This window comes from Nerophis ophidion, linkage group LG19 (assembly GCF_033978795.1).
Source record: "Nerophis ophidion isolate RoL-2023_Sa linkage group LG19, RoL_Noph_v1.0, whole genome shotgun sequence".
NCBI classification, from domain to species: domain Eukaryota; kingdom Metazoa; phylum Chordata; class Actinopteri; order Syngnathiformes; family Syngnathidae; genus Nerophis; species Nerophis ophidion.
The window spans coordinates 45,119,437-45,138,974 of NC_084629.1; the positions used below are offsets into that span (position 1 = coordinate 45,119,437).

The 19,538-nt window shown below is 42.3% G+C and overlaps 1 protein-coding gene across 1 annotated transcript in view; it reads right to left on the reverse strand.

The window, feature by feature from the left end:
- pfkla (phosphofructokinase, liver a) overlaps positions 1 to 19,538 on the reverse strand; it is a 51,463-nt gene that overhangs the window by 21,729 nt on the left and 10,196 nt on the right. Inside the window, exons 4-9 of the mRNA XM_061880100.1 lie at positions 16,819 to 17,008; positions 10,915 to 11,080; positions 6,477 to 6,521; positions 6,305 to 6,413; positions 6,127 to 6,222; positions 4,460 to 4,552 (exon numbers count right to left, since the gene is read on the reverse strand). Of these exons, the coding sequence (XP_061736084.1) occupies positions 4,460 to 4,552; positions 6,127 to 6,222; positions 6,305 to 6,413; positions 6,477 to 6,521; positions 10,915 to 11,080; positions 16,819 to 17,008 (699 nt within the window). The remainder of the gene's footprint in view (positions 1 to 4,459; positions 4,553 to 6,126; positions 6,223 to 6,304; positions 6,414 to 6,476; positions 6,522 to 10,914; positions 11,081 to 16,818; positions 17,009 to 19,538) is intronic.

The window sequence follows — 19,538 nt, forward strand, 5'->3', positions numbered from 1 at the left end:
TCTTGTTCATAGTTCATGCTGCTCTTTTCAAGCCACAGTAAAAGTTGTTTTATGTTCATAGTTTATGCTAAATCTTAGCTTTTGATCCCTACGCCAAGTTCCTGCCTTCGCCTCGTGAGCGCTATGTGTTTTGTACTTCGTTCAGTTATAGTCAAGATTAAATCATGTTTTTACCTTCAAGCCAGGTCCGGTCTAGTCCGTTTGCATCACGGGAGAACAAATCTCGCACCAAGCTACAAAAACATCCATGTCATGACAAAAGCAAACTGATGGAATGTTGGAAATTAAAGATAAGATTACATGATAGATCCAAACAAAATGATTCAGTTCAGAATGCACCAAGTTTATACTCCTTTCTTGCAACACTTGTTAAAATGTACATATTCTGTTCAAAGATACAGTTTACGCATTAAAAACAAAATAAAAACAACCCAAGCGGCCAGTTTCAATAGAGACTGAAACACATCTTGCAGCACTGGGTCCATTCACATATAAAACACGTTAAACAAAAGGACAGAGACCCAGACTTCAGTTACCTGACACCAGAGGTCGGTAGTAACGCGCTACATTTACTCCGTTACCTCTATACTTGAGTAACTTTTGGGATAAATTGTACTTCTAAGAGTAGTTTTAATGAAACATACTTTTACTTGAGTATATTTATAGAGAAAAAACACTACTTTTACTCCGCTCCATTTATCTACATTCAGCTTGCTACTCACTACTGATTTTTATCGATCTGTTAATGCATGCTTTGTTTTGTTTTGTCAGATAGACCTTCAAAGTAGGATCTATCACATGCCTCCGTTTCACCAATCCAATGCAGTCATTGGTGACGTTTGACTCCGTTTCACCAATCAAATGCAGTCGCTGGTGACGTTTGACTCCGTTTCACCAATCAAATGCAGTCGCTGGTGACGTTTGATTCCGTTTCACCAATTCAATGCAGTCATTGGTGACGTTTGACTCCGTTTCACCAATCAAATGCAGTCATTGGTGACGTTTGACTCCGTTTCACCAATCCAATGCAGTCATTGGTGACGTTTGACTCCCTTTAACCAATCCAATGCAGTCATTGGTGACGTTCGACTCCGTTTCACCAATCCAATGCAGTCATTGGTGACGTTTGACTCCGTTTCACCAATCCAATGCAGTCATTGGTGACGTTTGACTCCGTTTCACCAATCAAATGCAGTCACTGGTGACGTTTGACTCCGTTTCACCAATCCAATGCAGTCATTGGTGACGTTTGACTCCGTTTCACCAATCCAATGCAGTCATTGGTGACGTTTGACTCCGTTTCACCAATCAAATGCAGTCACTGGTGACGTTTGACTCCGTTTCACCAATCCAATGCAGTCATTGGTGACGTTTGACTCCGTTTCACCAATCCAATGCAGTCATTGGTGACGTTTGACTCCGTTTCACCAATCCAATGCAGTCATTGGTGACGTTTGACTCCCTTTCACCAATCCAATGCAGTCATTGGTGACGTTTGACTCCCTTTCACCAATCCAATGCAGTCGCTGGTGACGTTCGACTCCGTTTCACCAATCAAATGCAGTCGCTGGTGACGTTCGACTCCGTTTCACCAATCCAATGCAGTCGCTGGTGACGTTTGACTCCGTTTCACCAATCCAATGCAGTCACTGGTGACGTTTGACTCCGTTTCACCAATCCAATGCAGTCACTGGTGACGTTTGACTCCGTTTCACCAATCCAATGCAGTGACTGGTGACGTTTGACTCCCTTTCACCAATCCAATGCAGTCATTGGTGACGTTTGACTCCCTTTCACCAATCCAATGCAGTCATTGGTGACGTTTGACTCCGTTTCACCAATGCAATGCAGTCACTGGTGACGTTAGACTCGGTTTCACCAATCCAATGCAGTCATTGGTGACGTTTGACTCCGTTTCACCAATCCAATGCAGTCATTGGTGACGTTTGACTCCGTTTCACCAATCCAATGCAGTCATTGGTGACGTTTGACTCCGTTTCACCAATCCAATGCAGTCATTGGTGACGTTTGACTCCGTTTCACCAATCCAATGCAGTCATTGGTGACGTTTGGCTAAGTTTCACCAATCAAATGCAGTCATTGGTGACGTTTGACTCTGTTTCACCAATCCAATTCAGTCACTGGTGACGTTTGACACCCTTTCACCAATCCAATGCAGTCATTGGTGACGTTTGACTCCCTTTCACCAATCCAATGCAGTCATTGGTGACGTTTGACTCCGTTTCACCAATGCAATGCAGTCACTGGTGACGTTAGACTCGGTTTCACCAATCCAATGCAGTCATTGGTGACGTTTGACTCCGTTTCACCAAACCAATGCAGTCATTGGTGACGTTTGACTCCGTTTCACCAATCCAATGCAGTCACTGGTGACGTTTGACTCCGTTTCACCAATCAAATGCAGTCATTGGTGACGTTTGACTCCGTTTCACCAATCCAATGCAGTCATTGGTGACGTTTGACTCCGTTTCACCAATCAAATGCAGTCATTGGTGACGTTTGACTCCGTTTCACCAATCAAATGCAGTCGCTGGTGACGTTTGACTCCGTTTCACCAATCAAATGCAGTCGCTGGTGACGTTCGACTCCGTTTCACCAATCAAATGCAGTCTCTAGTGACGTTTGACTCCGTTTCACCAATCCAATGCAGTCACTGGTGACGTTTGACTCCGTTTCACCAATCCAATGCAGTCATTGGTGACGTTTGACTCCCTTTCACCAATCCAATGCAGTCATTGGTGACGTTTGACTCCGTTTCACCAATCCAATGCAGTCACTGGTGACGTTTGACTCCGTTTCACCAATCCAATGCAGTCACTGGTGACGTTTGACTCGGTTTCACCAATCCAATGCAGTCATTGGTGACGTTTGACTCCCTTTCACCAATCCAATGCAGTCATTGGTGACGTTTGACTCCCTTTCACCAATCCAATGCAGTCATTGGTGACGTTTGACTCCGTTTCACCAATGCAATGCAGTCACTGGTGACGTTAGACTCGGTTTCACCAATCCAATGCAGTCATTGGTGACGTTTGACTCCGTTTCACCAATCCAATGCAGTCATTGGTGACGTTTGACTCCGTTTCACCAATCCAATGCAGTCATTGGTGACGTTTGACTCCGTTTCACCAATCCAATGCAGTCATTGGTGACGTTTGACTCCGTTTCACCAATCAAATGCAGTCATTGGTGACGTTTGACTCCGTTTCACCAATCCAATGCAGTCATTGGTGACGTTTGACTCCGTTTCACCAATCCAATGCAGTCATTGGTGACGTTTGACTCCGTTTCACCAATCAAACAGCCAGGCGGCCACATGATTAACTGCACTTTTTTTTTTTTTTTATATATAAACCTTTGTTTATAAATTTCAACATTTACAAACAGTTGAAAATAATAATTAAAGTAAGTACAAAAACAGTACAAAACAGTATAAATACCGTACAAAACAGCACCAGGGGGTTGTAAATTCTAAGTAACTAATATACTTGAGTAATACATCTCTAAAGTAACAGTACTCTTACTTGAGTCCAGTATCTGGCTACTCTACCCACCTCTGCATGACACCCATCTGGTGACTTCGTCTATTTTATTATGTATTGCTCAGTTTGCCCCAGCTTTCCAATATCATTTTGGCCGTGGGGGTGTGGCCAATATGAAATCTTCATATAATTTGCTAAATGATGCGTATATTTGCTTTTAAATAGGCTAAAAAAAAATGTGCAAACATTTTAAAAACAAATCTGTGTAATTAGTAATGACTATTAACATGTTTTTTATAAAATAGTATAATTGTTAATATTGTACAATGCAACACAGGCTGTATACCAGTGGCAACTTCCCCGGCTGCATTCGGGCGGAAGACGGGGTATGCGATGGACAAGTCGCCACCTCATCACAGGGCCAACACAGATAGACAACATTCACACTCACATTCACACACTAGGGACCATTTAGTGTTGCCAATCAACCTATCTCCAGGTGATTATTTTTGGAGGTGGGAGTAAGCCGGAGTACCCGGAGGGAACCCACGCAGTCACGGGGAGAACATGCAAACTCCACACAGAAAGACCCCGAGCCCGGGGATTGGAAACCAGGACCTTTTTATTGTGAAGCCCTGTGTTACCATGCTGCCCTTTAATTTTTCATCGTTGTTTTATCGGGGTTAATTGATATATTGAATGTCGCCCCAGGCCTATTTGTATGCAAAATTTACTACAGTATATAATACTTGCAAATGATACTCAGAAATGTTAAATGCTTTTGTGTGATTTTATTATTCAACAATTAACATTTACCACCACATAAACACACAAAAAAACCATACTGGAAATTTGTACCGGTATCAATTTTTGACCGCGGTCAGTCCAAATGTGAAAGGTACCCATGCCTGTTTGCTGTGAATTAACGAACGTGAGTAGCACATGCATTTACTCACCAGTATCCTGTCAAACGCAGAGGGTGTTCCTCCTCGCTGTACGTGTCCAAGTACGGTGACTCTGGTGTCATAATTCAGCCGCTTTACCACCAGCTTCAAAGACAAGTAAATGCACCTTCAGCATATTATGGAACAAAACCCCAGACCAGTGAAGTTGGGATATTGTCTAATTCGTAAATAAAAACAGAATACAATGTAAATCTTTTTCAACTGATATTCAATTGAATAGACTGCAAAGACCAGATACTTAATGTTTGAACTGGAAAACCAAATTTTTTTTGCAAATAATCATTAACACAGAATTTAATAGCAGCAAAGCACAGGGGCATTTTCACCACTGTGTTACATTGCCTTTCCTTTTAACAACACTCAGTAAACGTTTGGGAACTGAGGAGACCAATTTTTGAAGCTTTTCAGGTGGAATTCTTTCCCATTTTTGCTTGATGTACAGCTTGAGTTGTTCAACAGTCCGAGCTCTCCATCGTGGTATTTTAGTCTTCATAATGCGCCACACATTTTCATTTGGAGACAGGTCTGGACTACAGGCGAACAGTCTAGTACCCGCACTCTTTTACTATGAAGCCACATGTGGCTTGGCATTGTCTTACTGAAATAAGCAGGGGCGTCCATGATAACGTTGCTTTGATGAGAACATATGTTGTTCCAAAACCTGTATGTACCTTTCAGCATTAATGGCACCTTCAGATGTGTAAGTTACCCATGCCTGGGGAAATGATACACCCCCATACCATCACAGATGCTGACTTTTGAACTTTGCGGCCATAACAATCCGGATGGTTCTTTTCCTCTTTGTTCTGGAGGACACAACGTCCGCATTTTCCCCCCAAAAATTGAAATGTGGACTTGTCAGACCACAACACACTTTTACACTTTACATCAGTCCATCTTAGATGAGCTTGGGCCCAGCGAAGCCGGACGACGTTTCTGGGTGTTGTTGATAAATGGCTTTCGCTTTGCATAGTAGAGTTTTAACCTGCACTTACAGATGTAGCCACAAAGTGTAGTGACTGACAGTGTTTTTTTTAAGTGTTCCTGAGCCCAGGTGGTGATATCCTTTACACACTGGTGTCGATTTTTGATGCAGTGCCGCCTGAGGGATCGAAGGTCTGTAATATCACAGCTTACGTGCAGTGATTTCTACAGATTCTCTGAACCTTTTGATGATATTAAGGACCGTAGATGTTGAAATCCCAAAATTCCTTGCAATAGCTCGTTGAGAAATGTTGTTCTTAAACTGTTTGGACAATTTGCTCACGCATTTTTTTCACAAAGTGGTGACCCTCGCCCCATTCCTTTTTTGTGAATGACTGAGCATTTCATGAAAGCTGCTTTTATACCCAATCACGGCACCCACCTGGTCCCAGTTTGCCTCTTCACCTGTGGGATGTTCCAAATGAGTGTTTGATGAGCATTCCTCAACTTTCTCAGTTTTTTTTGCCACTTGTGCCAGCTTTTTTGAAACATGTTGCAGGCATCAAATTCTAAATCAAGGTTTCCCGTTCAAACGTTAAGTGTCTTGTCTTTGCAATCTATTCAATTGAAAAGGCTTTGCAAATAATTGTATTTGGTTTTATTTACGATTTACACAACGTGCCAACTTCACTGGTTTTGGTTTTTGTATGTCAATTAACCACAATCGAACTTACATCTTTGAGAAAAGCGGAAGAGATCGGCTTGCCGTGGATGTCAACAGCTCCTTCTGCAACAATTATAATGTTGAGTCTGGACCCTTTAATACGACTCTGGAAGTACACGCATAGAGATATTTTCTTACAAATGAAGTTGCAAATCAACTGAGTATTATGCCCTGAAGTGACCGCTCACCGCCTCTAGACGGTCACACATGCGATCCTCCCAGCCGTCCTTGGGAGGGGCTTCTGGGATGAAGAGCCAATCGGCACCGGATGCCAGTGCGGACACCAAAGCCAGATAACTTGGACAAAAAGTCCAAATTTAGCCATGTTTAGGTTAGTTCAGAGATTGTGTCTAAACTTACCCGCAGTGACGCCCCATGACTTCCAGGACAAATGTGCGCTGATGGCTGTTGGGAGAACAACAAAAAAAAAGTGCATCCTTTTTTATTTTTTGGAAGATGTTTTGCATCATGGCAAAACCATGATAGATTGTACAGTGTGGAAATACATGGCGAGTGAGTTTGTAAAGGCTCAAGTCTAGGCAGGAACCAACTCGATTAAACAAGCTTTCCCTGGGATGACATGTCAGTCATCTAATCTTAACAAATACAGAAGGAATCTTATAGCATTCACTACTTTGTTGGCTGGAAAGCTGTTTGTGTTCAATTGAAAAACAACAGCACCTCTTTGCCACACCCACAGGATTAAAGACCTGTATTTTCTCAAACTGGAGAAAATTAAGCTGACATTCAATAGTTGTTCTAGGGCAGGGGTCGGGAACCTTTTTGGCCGAGAGAGCCAAAAAGCCAAATATTTTAAAATGTATTCCCATAATAGCCACATAATATTTTTTTACACTGCACAAAACTAAACGTGTGCATTTTTAAGTAAGACCAACATTTATAGAGTATAATGGGTTTCTTATTCTTTGTAGTAACATTGTTATTCTCGAGCTAACTGTGGAGGGGGCGTGGCCTGCAGCGAACTGGAGTATGCCAGGACCGGCCTCGAAATTTGTGACAGGTGCGTAGACGGCCCATCAGGGCCTTGTTATCTAATCACCTGTCACTCTGTTATAAGCAGCAGCCAGGAGGAGAGACGGGGTTGGGGCTGGAGCCAGAGCGCGAGCGAAAACAAAAGAGAAAAATACAATTGCTGGAAAGCAACTGAGGGACTTATTGAAAAATAAAACAATATTGTAACCCTGAAACAGGCTCTCATGTCGGTGCTTGGTGGTCTGAAGAACCCCCAGGAGGGCAAGCCCCACACTAACCAATAATAAATAAATAACTTCTTACCATTAACGCAACTTCTTGAACAGGTGAGGTAGAAACGGATGGATGGATTAAAAATGCATGAGAATGTTTTATATTTTGAACATTATTTTTAACACTGTGATTACAAGTGGAATTATTCATTACTTATCGTGTTAAGCAACGTCAGCTCAGATTTATCCAAGAGCCAGATGCAGTCATCAAAAGAGCCACATCTGGCTCTAGAGCCATAGGTTCCTTACCCCTGTTCTAGGGCAAGGGTGTCAAACTCTGGCCCCGTGTGATTTCATTTGGCCCTTGAGGTAATATCAAATTAATATTAGAGCTGGCCCGCCGGTATTAAACAGCGGCGATGCCTCTGTAACACTGCATTCACCGCTAATACTCATATTTGCCAACCCTCACGATTTTCCCTCCCTAAGTTCAGTGCCCCTCCCGAAAATCTCCCGGGGCAACCATTCTTCCGAATTTCTCCCGATTTCCACCCGGGCAACAATATTGGGGGTGTGCCTTGAAGGCACTGCCTTTAGCGTCCTCTACAGCCTGTCGTCACGTCCGCGTTTCCGCCATACAAACAACGTGCCGGCCCAGTCACATGATATATGCGGCTTTAACACACACAAGTGAATGCAAGGCATCCTTGATCAACAGCCATAAGGGTCACACTGAGGGTGGCCGTATAAACAACTTTAACACTTTTACAAATATGCGCCACACTGTGAACCCACACCAAACAAGAATGACAAACACATTTCGGGAGAACATCCGCACCGTAGCACAACATAAACTCAACAGAAGAAATACCCAGAATCCTTTGCAGCACTAACTCTTCCGGGACGCTACAATATACACCCCCGCTACCACTAAACCCCGCTCCCCCAATTTTTTATTTAAATTTGATTTGATATGCCATTGATATTTTTTAATCATTATTAACATAATTTGAAACTCAATTTTGCATGTCACTATAAAGTTATATAAGCCTTGCTTGTTTAATATTCAATGCAAAACTTGTTTGGGTCCCTATTAAAAGGTTAATTTGTTCAACCTTGGCCCGCGGCTTTGTTCAGTTAAAAATTTTGGCCCACTCTGTATTTGAGTTTGACACCCCTGTTCTAGGGGCAGCACGGTGGATCAGGGATTTTTGCATGTGTTTCACAATACGAAGGTCCTGAAGTCCTGAGTTCAATCCCGGGCTTGGGATCTTTCTGTGTGGAGTTTGCATGTTCTCCCCGTGACTGCGTGGGTTCCCTCCGGGTACTCCGGCTTCCTCCCACTTCCAAAGACATGCACCTGGGGATAGGTTGATTGGCAACACTAAATTGGCCCTAGTGTGTGAATGTGAGTGTGAATGTTGTCTGTCTGTCTATCTGTGGTCCCTAGTGTGTGAATGTTGTCTGTCTGTCTGTGTTGGCCCTGCGATTAGGTGTCGAATGCAGCTGAGATAGGCTCTAGCACCCCCGCAACCCCAAAAGCGACAAGCGGTAGAAAATAGATGGATGGATGAACGGTTGTTCTGTGATGTTTTAGGAAATATGGGAGGGTTTATGGTTCTCGCCCGGAAAAGGGTGGAATGCCATCTCCGGGTTGGGGAGGAGACCCTGCCCCAAGTGGAGGAGTTCAAGTACCTAGGAGTCTTGTTCACGAGTGGGGGAAGAGTGGATCGTGAGATCGACAGGCGGATCGGTGCGGCGTCTTCAGTAATGCGGACGTTGTACAGATCCGTTGTGGTGAAGAAGGAGCTGAGCCGGAAGGCAAAGCTCTCAATTTACCGGTCGATCTATGTTCCCATCCTCACCAATGGTCATGAACTTTGGGTCATGACCGAAAGGATAAGATCACGGGTACAAGCGGCCCAAATGAGTTTCCTCCCTTAGAGATAGGGTGAGAAGCTCTGCCATCCGGGAGGAACTCAAAGTAAAGCCGCTGCTCCTCCACATCGAGAGGAGCCAGATGAGGTGGTTCGGGCATCTGGTCAGGATGCCACCCGAATGCCTCCCTAGGGAAGTGTTTAGGGCACGTGCAACCGGTAGGAGGCCACGGGGAAGACCCAGGACACGTTGGGAAGACTATGTCTCCCGGCTGGCCTGGGAACGCCTCGGGATCCCCCGGGAAGAGCTGGACGAAGTGGCTGGGGAGAGGGAAGTCTGGGTTTCCCTGCTTAGGCTGTTGCCCCCGCGACCCGACCTCGGATAAGCGGAAGATGATGGATGGATGGATGGATGGGAGGGTTTACTAAAATATGTAAAAGAGACTGATCTCAAATGTAGCCCCGGCCATACTTGCCAACTCTCCCGATTTTCCCGGGAGACTCCCGAAAATCTCCTGGGGTAACCATTCTCCCGATTTCCACCCGGACAACAATATTTGCGGCATGCCTTTAGCGTCCTCCACAACCTGTCTTCACGTCCGCTTTTCCCCCATACAAACAGCGTGCCGGCCCAGTCACGTTATATATGCGGCTTTTACACACACATGAGTGAATGCAAGGCATACTTGGTCAAAAACCATGCAGGTCACACAGAGGGTGGCCGTATAAACAACATGGTTTACAAATTTGGTAAGTAAATAACCAAAAAATTTATATTTTGTTGTTTTCTTATTGTACCGAAAATGAACCGAACCATGACCTCTAAACCGAGGTACGTACTGAACTTAAATTTTTGTGTACCGTTACACCCCTAATAAAGCCAAACTTCCCAAGTTTAACTTCCTGGGGTAAATTCCCGGAAACTTTCCACCCCTTTGGAACTCTACTATTTACATTGTAGATTGTCTCTGAAGGCATCAAACACTATTAATGAACACATGTGGGGTTATGTACTTAACAAAAAAAGGTGAAATAACTAAAAACGTGTTTTATATTCTAGCTTCTCTGATTACTGCTTTGCACACTCTTGGCATTCTCTCGATGAGCTTCAAGTGGTAGTCACCTGAAACGGATTTCACTTCACAGGTGCCATAGTTTTGATGTCTTCAGTGAAAATCTACAATGTAAATAGTCATGAAAGTAAAGAAAATGGATTGAAATGAGAAGGTGTGTCCAAACATTTTTCCCGGAACTGTATATAAAATAAAATAAAAATATTAAACTAGGAAAAACAAAAACAAAACATGCATTGGGAAAATATTGACCTGAAGCCACAGACAACTGCACTCCTGAATGTCCCCAACACAGTGGAGCAATACACAGAAGCAGACAAAAGGCTCATCAGTTACCTACTTTTCAACCTTGAGACCTCCGAATTCAGGATGTGGGGGTTTGAGGTCGGCAGAGTTCGACATGTAGCGCGTTACTACCCACCTCTGGTTAGAACAAAGAAGCTTTGAGATGTGTTTAGTTGTATTTGTGGACTGTAGATGTCGAAAATCCCCCCAAAAAACATTCAAAAATAAATAAATAAAAAGCTTTCCTCTGAATGGAAGCGTTCTTATTTTACTCAGTATTTTACCATGGTAAAATGTGAGAGTACAGTCCAGAGAGATTACATTGTATTCCAGTGCATGTAAATGTACCGTGTCCCACCTTTGTGCAGTGGTCATGATGGCGTCAATGATCTCCATGATGCGATGCAGTGCAGAGTCTGCTCCGATGGTCATGTCGGTGCCACAGAAGTCGTTGTCTATGGAGCCCACCAGCCCCACGATGTTGAGGTAGCCATGCTGCTTTGCCAGCTCCTTCGTTATCCTCCCTAAAAGGGGCACAGTGTGGTGGGAATTATGCTGATCAAGGATGGTTCGGTGTTGGCGCAATGACGAAATTTGGATTTCGGAAGTGAGGGACACACAGTCAGTCGACTTGAGTACATGCAGCGTGGCTTGAAAGGGCGTGGTCGTAAAAAGCTTTGCATGTTTTTTATTTTAATTGTTTTTATTTGTGTTAAACAATTTCAATACTGTTTAAGAGTCCAACATACATTTATTTAGATGCATGTTATTAAGAATCAGAATCAGAAATACTTTAATAATCCCCGAGGGGAAATTAACATTTTAAGAATACATGACGAACAATTTATTTTATGCAGAATAACAAAATTAACAATAAAGGAAACAACCATGTCGTTGATAGGGGTCAAACCCAAACTTTTCACTAAAAAAACTGAGTTTGACGTTATTCACATTGCCATGGAAAATACATCCATGATAAGGTTCTGTTATGCTGATGACACCCAACTCTACATGCCCCTAAAGCTGACCAACACGCCGGATTGTAGTCAGTTGGAGGCGTGTCTTAATGAAATTAAACAATGGATGTCCGCTAACTTTTTGCAACTCAACGCCAAAAAAACGGAAATGCTGATTATCGGTCCTGCTAGACACCGAACTCTATTTAATAATACAACTCTAACATTTGACAACCAAACAATTAAACAAGGCGACACGGTAAAGAATCTGGGTGTTATCTTCGACCCAACTCTCTCCTTTGCGGCACACATTAAAAGCGTTACAAAAATGGCCTTCTTTCATCTCCGTAATATCGCTAAAATTCGCTCCATTCTGTCCACTAAAGACGCTGAGATCATTATCCATGCGTTTGTTACGTCTCGCCTCGATTACTGTAACGTATTATTTTCGGGTCTCCCCATGTCTAGCATTAAAAGATTACAGTTGGTACAAAATGCGGCTGCTAGACTTTTGACAAGAACAAGAAAGTTTGATCACATTACGCCTGTACTGTATATACCTTTATATACATATATACATACATATATACCTATACTGTATATACCTTTATATACATATATACATACATATATACCTATACTGTATATACCTTTATATACATATATACATACATATATACCTATACTGTATATACCTTTATATACATATATACATACATATATACCTATACTGTATATACCTTTATATACATATATACATACATATATACCTATACTGGCTCACCTGCACTGGCTTCCTGTGCACTTAAGATGTGACTTTAAGGTTTTACTACTTACGTATAAAATACTACACGGTCTAGCTCCATCCTTTCTTGCCGATTGTATTGTACCATATGTCCCGGCAAGAAATCTGCGTTCAAAGGACTCCGGCTTATTAGTGATTCCCAAAGCCCAAAAAAAGTCTGCGGGCTATAGAGCATTTTCCGTTCGGGCTCCAGTACTCTGGAATGCCCTCCCGGTAACAGTTCGCGATGCTACCTCAGTAGAAGCATTTAAGTCTCACCTTAAAACTCATTTGTATACTCTAGCCTTTAAATAGACTCCCTTTTTAGACCAGTTGATCTGCCGTTTCTTTTCTTTTTCTTCCATGTCCCACTCTCCCTTGTGGAGGGGGTCCGGTCCGATCCGGTGGCCATGTACTGCTCGCCTGTGTATCGGCTGGGGACATCTCTGCGCTGCTGATCCGCCTCCGCTTGGGATGGTTTCCTGCTGGCTCCGCTGTGAACGGGACTCTCGCTGCTGTGTCTTGGATCCTCTTTGGACTGGACTCTCGTGACTGTGTTGTATCCATTGTGGATTGAACTTTCACAGTATCATGTTAGACCCGCTCGACATCCATTGCTTTCCTCCTCTCTAAGGTTCTCATAGTCATCATTGTCACCGACGTCCCACTGGGTGTGAGTTTTCCTACCGAGGATGTCGTGGTGGTTTGTGCAGCCCTTTGAGACACTAGTGATTTAGGGCTATATAAGTAAACATTGATTGATTGATTGAAGGTTCGGTTTATTCTTACATTCCATATAAAGCGCATTGTAGGCCTTTTTTGCTTGATAATATATTGATCAACAAATTATTACCGATACAGGATATTATTGCCATTACTTTTTTGAGACCAACTGATGTAATGACAATACATAATAATAATGAAAGTATACCCTTTCAAATGAAACTAAATGTAACATTGTAATGTTGCATTCACACTTATGCAATTAATTAATTTATTACTATTCCTAATCTCTCCCTCCATATTTGACACCCTCCTTCTTCTAAATTTTTCATCCGATTAAAACCGTTGAAATTTCAAAATGTTCAGTCTAACTTAGGCATCAACTCAACATTCAAACCATTTCTACATTTATTATACATTCAATTAGCATTTCAGATCAGCATTAGCTCTTCGATAGTCGAAGCGTTTCAAAATTAATAATAGTAGATTTTATTCGTAAAAGCACTTTACATTGAACGAACAACCTCAAAGTGCTACAATGCATTTAAATAAAAACAACGCTAGAACCACAAATAGCTGCCCCCAACAAGTAGTATAAATAGTAAAAAAAAAAACTAGAACAGCCTAATAGCTAGAACTAGCACACATTTATCTAAATTGTTTTTTATATTTTTTAAAAAAGGGTTTTTAAGCCTTTTTTTTTTTTTAAAAAAAGCATCCACAGTCTGTGGTTCCCTCATGTGGTCAGGGAGAGTGTTCCACAGACTGGGAGTGGCAGAGCAGAAAGGTCTCCCATAGTTCGGGGCTTTGTCCTCGGAGGTTGGAGGACGTTAAAATGCTAACTATTCTTACATTTATTCTACATTCCATCAGAATTTCACTTCAACTTCAGCATTGAAGCATTCACTCACTATATTTTCAGGAAACACATCATCTACTTTAAATGTAAACTTTTAAATATTAAGTCAAATGAAACAAAAAAATAGTGCAAATAAAATATACTTTGCATGAAAGAAAAATTTTACACTCAAATAAAAACATAAAATAAAAGTTTATGTGACCAAAAGGATGACGATTATCATTATTATTGTGGTATTGTTTAAAGTGCTCAAAGCGTAACTATACACACGCTAAAATAAACATTAGCTTTAAGGTTTCCATCCATCCATCCATCCATTTTCTACCGCTTATTCCCGTTTTACCCTTTGAAATCCCTTTATTTTATATTGATTTTATATTTATTTATTTATTTTTGTTCTTATTCAGTCATTGATGGAACTAAGGATAATATTTGAATATTATTTTTAGTATTGTTCTGCAGCACTTTGGAAACATCTTTGTTGTTTAAACAAAGTTTCGTTGTACTTGTGTAATGATAATAAAGACCTATCCTATCCTATCCTAAATGTGCTATACAAAATAAAGTGGATTGGATTTAAATCAGGGGTCACCAACCTTTTTGAAAGCAAGAGCTACTTCTTAGGTACTGATTAATGCGAAGGGCTACCAGTTTGATACACACTTAAATAGTCAGAAATAGCCAATTTGCTCAATTTACCTTTAATATATGTATATATATATATATATATATATTTAAATATGGGTATTTCTGTCCGTCATTCCGTCGTACATTTTTTTTTCCTTTTAGGGAAGGTTTTTTGTAGAGAATAAATGATGAAAAAAAACACCTAATTGAACGATTTAAGAGAGGGAAAAAAAAAACTAAAAAAATGAAAATTAAATTTTGCAACATAGTTTATCTTCAATTTCGACTCTTTAAAATTCAAAATTCAACCGGAAAAAAGAAGACAAAAACTAGCTAATTCGAATCTTTTTGAAAAAATAATTTATGGAACATCATTAGTAATTTTTCCTGATTAAGATTAATTTAAAAAATTTGATGACATGTTTTAAATAGGTTAAATTCCAATCTGCACTTTGTTAGAATATATAACAAATTGGACCAAGCTATATTTCTAACAAAGACAAATCAATATTTCTTCTAGATTTTCCAGAACAAAACTTTTAAAAGAAATTCAAAAGACTTTGAAATAAAATTTAAATTTAATTCTACAGATTTTCTAGATTCGACAGAATATTTTTTATAATAAGTTTAAAGAAATATTTCACAAATATTCTTCGTCGAAAAAACAGAAGCTAAAATGAAGAATTAAATCAAAATGTATTTATTATTCTTCACAATAAAATAAATAAAAATACTTGAACATTGATTTAAATTGTCAGGAAAGAAGAGGAAGGAATTTAAAAGGTAAAAAGGTATATGAGATTAAAAATCCTAAAATCATTTTTAAGGTTGTATTTTTTTTTCTAAAATTGTCTTTCTGAAAGTTATAAGAAGCAAAGTAAAAAAATAAATCAATTTAGTTAAACAAGTGAAGACAAAGTCTTTAAAATATTTTCTTGGATTTTCAAATTCTATTTGAGTTTTTTTCTCTCTTAGAATTAAAAATGTTGAGCAAAGCGAGACCAGCTTGCACGTAAATAAATACAATTTAAAAAATATGTGGATGGTGAGATCGACAGGCGGATCGGTGCGGCGTCTTCAGTAATGCGGACGTTGTATCGATCCGTTGTGGTGAAGAAGGAGCTGAGCCTGAAGGCAAAGCTCTCAATTTACCGGTCGATCTACGTTCCCATCCTCACCTATGGTCATGAGCTTTGGGTCATGACCGAAAGGATAAGATCACGGGTACAAGTGGCCCAAATGAGTTTCCAGGTCTCTCCCTTAGAGATAGGGTGAGAAGCTCTGCCATCCGGGAGGAACTCAAAGTAAAGCCGCTGCTCCTCCACATGGAGAGGAGCCAGATGAGTTGGTTCGGGCATCTGGTCAGGATGCCACCCGAACGCCTCCCTAGGGAGGTGTTTAGGGCACGTCCAGCCGGTAGGAGGCCACGGGGAAGACCCAGGACACGTTGGGAAGACTATGTCTCCCGGCTGGCCTGGGAACGCCTCGGGATCCCCCGGGAAGAGCTAGACGAAGTGGCTGCGGAGAGGGAAGTCTGGGTTTCCCTGCTTAGGCTGTTGCCCCCGCGACCCGACCTCGGATAAGCGGAAGAAGATGGAAGGATGGATGAATGGAGGTTTTTAGTCCGAGCCGAGGTTTTCCACCTGGCACAAGTGTTTGACTAGTCTACATTGAATAGAGTTACATATTTTAATTTTCCTGAAAGAATCAATAAAGTACTATCTATTAAATAGATTAAATATTAAATAGACTCCCTTTTTAGACCAGTTGATCTGCCGTTTCTTTTCTTTTTCTCCTATGTCCCACTCTCCTTTGTGGAGGGGGTCCGGTCCGATCCGGTGGCCATGTACTGCTTGCCTGTGTATCGGCTGGGGACATCTCTGCGCTGCTGATCCGCCTCCGCTTGGGATGGCTTCCTGCTGGCTCTGCTGTGAACGGGACTCTCGCTGCTGTGTTGGATCCGCTTTGGACTGGACTCTGGCGACTGTGTTGGATCCATTATGGATTGAACTTTCACAGTATCATGTTAGACCCGCTCGACATCCATTGCTTTCCTCCTCTCCAAGGTTCCCATAGTCATCATTGTCACCGACGTCCCACTGGGTGTGAGTTTTCCTTGCCCTTATGTGGGCCTACCGAGGATGTCGTAGTGGTTTGTGCAGCCCTTTGAGACACTAGTGATTTAGGGCTATATAAGTAAACATTGATTGATTGATCTATCTATCTATTATTTTTGGACATTAAAAATTGCAGGATGACATGTTCCCTTTGTCCCCCCCCCCCCAAAAATGACGTTGTCTTGCGTAGGCTTACCCTTCTCCACGAGTTCTTCCAGCAAGCTGCTCCATTCGCTGCGAAAGATGTTGGCTCCGGTGAGGCTGCCGTCGCCGCCGCACACGCACAGGTTGGTGATGCCTCTTTTCACCAGGTTGAAGGCGGCAGCCAGCCTCCCGTCTCGGCACATGAAGGCCTTGCATCGCGCGCTGCCGATCACCGTCCCGCCCTGCGCCGTCACAACACAACGTGAGGATTACTGACTATCACTACTACTAATACTACACTTGAAACACGACTGGGATGATGCGGGGTAACTATTCTATTTTCTCTCTACTTGGATACAGTTTGTGTTTTGAAATGCTGAGAAATGCTGTTGTCGAGCAAATGCGCCATAAGGACTATAATAGTGGTTATACATGCCAACATATCGTAGCAGTCCCAAGAAATCATGCAAATAAGCCCTCCTGTGGCTGTGATCGGCATGACACTATATAGGAAGTGCTTGGAGGTGATCCCATTAGTCTTAAAGGCCTACTGAAAGCCACTACTAGCGACCACGCAGTCTGATAGTTTAATATCAATGATGAAATATTAACATTGCAACACATGCCAATACGGCCTTTTTAGTTTACTAAACTGCAATTTTAAATTTCCCGCGAAGTATCCTGTTGAAAACGTCGCGGAATGTTGACACGTGTTTGTGACGTTATTGGTTGCAGCGAACATTTTAGCCCAGCACCACTCACGGCTAAAAGTCATCAGCTTTAATCGCATAATTACACAGTATTTTGGACATCTGTGTTGTTGAATCTTTTGCAATTTGTTCAATTAATAATGGAGACATCAAAGAAGAAAGCTGTGGATTGCAGCTGCCTTTAGCAACCAAAACACAGCCAGTGATTCTTTGTTTGTTGTGAAGCTTTAATATGGAACAGAGCGGTCAAGCGAACATGTTTCTCTAGCACATGTCAACTAGCAAGTTTTTGGATGAGAAAAATGTGATATTAAGTCGGCTCTTACCGGAGACTTGAGCGGAGTTTGCGTCCTCCTGCAGCGGCTGTCAAAAAGGCAGCTGTGACTTTCTATGGCTTCCCTCAGAGACACTGGCGATCACCGCAGCCCTCCGACTTTCAGGTATAATAATAATAATAATAATAATAATGAATTAGATTTATATCGCGCTTTTCTATTGTTAGATACTCAAAGCGCTCACAGTGAAGTGGGAACCCATCATTCATTCACACCTGGTGGTGGTAAGCTACATCTGTAGCCACAGCTGCCCTGGGGTAGACTGACGGAAGCGTGGCTGCCAGTTTGCACCTACGGCCCCTCCGACCACCACCAATCATTCATTCATCATTCATTCACCAGTGTGAGCGGCACCGGGGGCAAAGGGTGAAGTGTCCTGCCCAAGGACACAATGGCAGCGATTTGGATGTCAATAGGTGGGAAGCGAACCTGCAACCCTCAGGTTTCTGGCACGGGCGCTCTACCCACTACGCCATGCCGCCCTGACTTTATAATCACACTAAAACACTAGTAACACAATAAGCATCCATCCATCCATTTCCTACCGCTTATTCCCTTTCGGGGTGGCGGCGGGCGCTGGCGCCTATCTCAGCTACAATCGGGCGGAAGGCAGGGTACACCCTGGACAAGTCGCCACCTCATCGCAGGGCCAACACAGATAGACAGACAACATTCACACTCACATTCACACACTAGGGACCATTTAGTGTTGCCAATCAACCTATCCCCAGGTGCATGTCTTTGGAGGTGGGAGGAAGCCGGAGTACCCGGAGGGAACCCACGCATTCACGGGGAGAACATGCAAACTCCACACAGAAAGATCCCGAGCCTGGATTTGAACCAAGGACTGCAGGAACTTCGTATTGTGAGGCAGACGCACTAACCCCTCTGCCACCGTGAAGCCCGACACAATAAGCAGATGAGGGATTTTCCAGAGTTACCCTAGTAAATGTGTCTAATAACATCTGAATGGCTCCCACTGCGGTCACCTTTTTTTTTTTTTTTTTTAATTATTCTAGTGCTTCACTCTAACTTTCCTCATCCACGAATCTTTCATCCTTGCTCAAATTAATGGGGAAATTGTCGCTTTCTCGGTCCGAATCGCTCTTGCTGCTGGTGGCTGTGATTGTAAACAATGTGAAGATTTGAGGAGCTCTACAACCCGTGACGTCACGCGCACATCGTCTGCTACTTCCGGTACAGGCAAGGCTTTTTTATTAGCGACCAAAAGTTGCGAACTTTATCGTGGATGTTCTCTACTAAATCCTTTCAGCAAAAATATGGCAATATCGCGAAACGATCAAGTATGACACATAGAATGGACCTGCTATCCCCGTTTAAATAAGAAAATCTCGACTACATGTCAATCGGCAGTTTTTGGTGAGAAAATTGTGGAAATAAGTCACCTCTTACCGGAGATCAGCAGAGCCAGCGTCCTTCTGCAGCTGCCGTGACTTCTCTCAGAGACTCTGGCGTCAAAACACCCGTGGCCACACCCCTCCGACTTTAAGGTACTATTTAACTCACTAAAACACTAGCAACACAATAGACAGATAAGGGATTTCCCAGAATTATCCTAGTAAATGTGTCTAAAAACATCTGAATCGCTCTCACTGCCCTCGCCTTTTTGTTTTTTTCTAGGCCTTCACTCTAAATTTCCTCATCCACAAATCTTTCATCCTCGCTCAAATGAATGGGGAAATTGTCGCTTTCTCGGTCCGAATAGC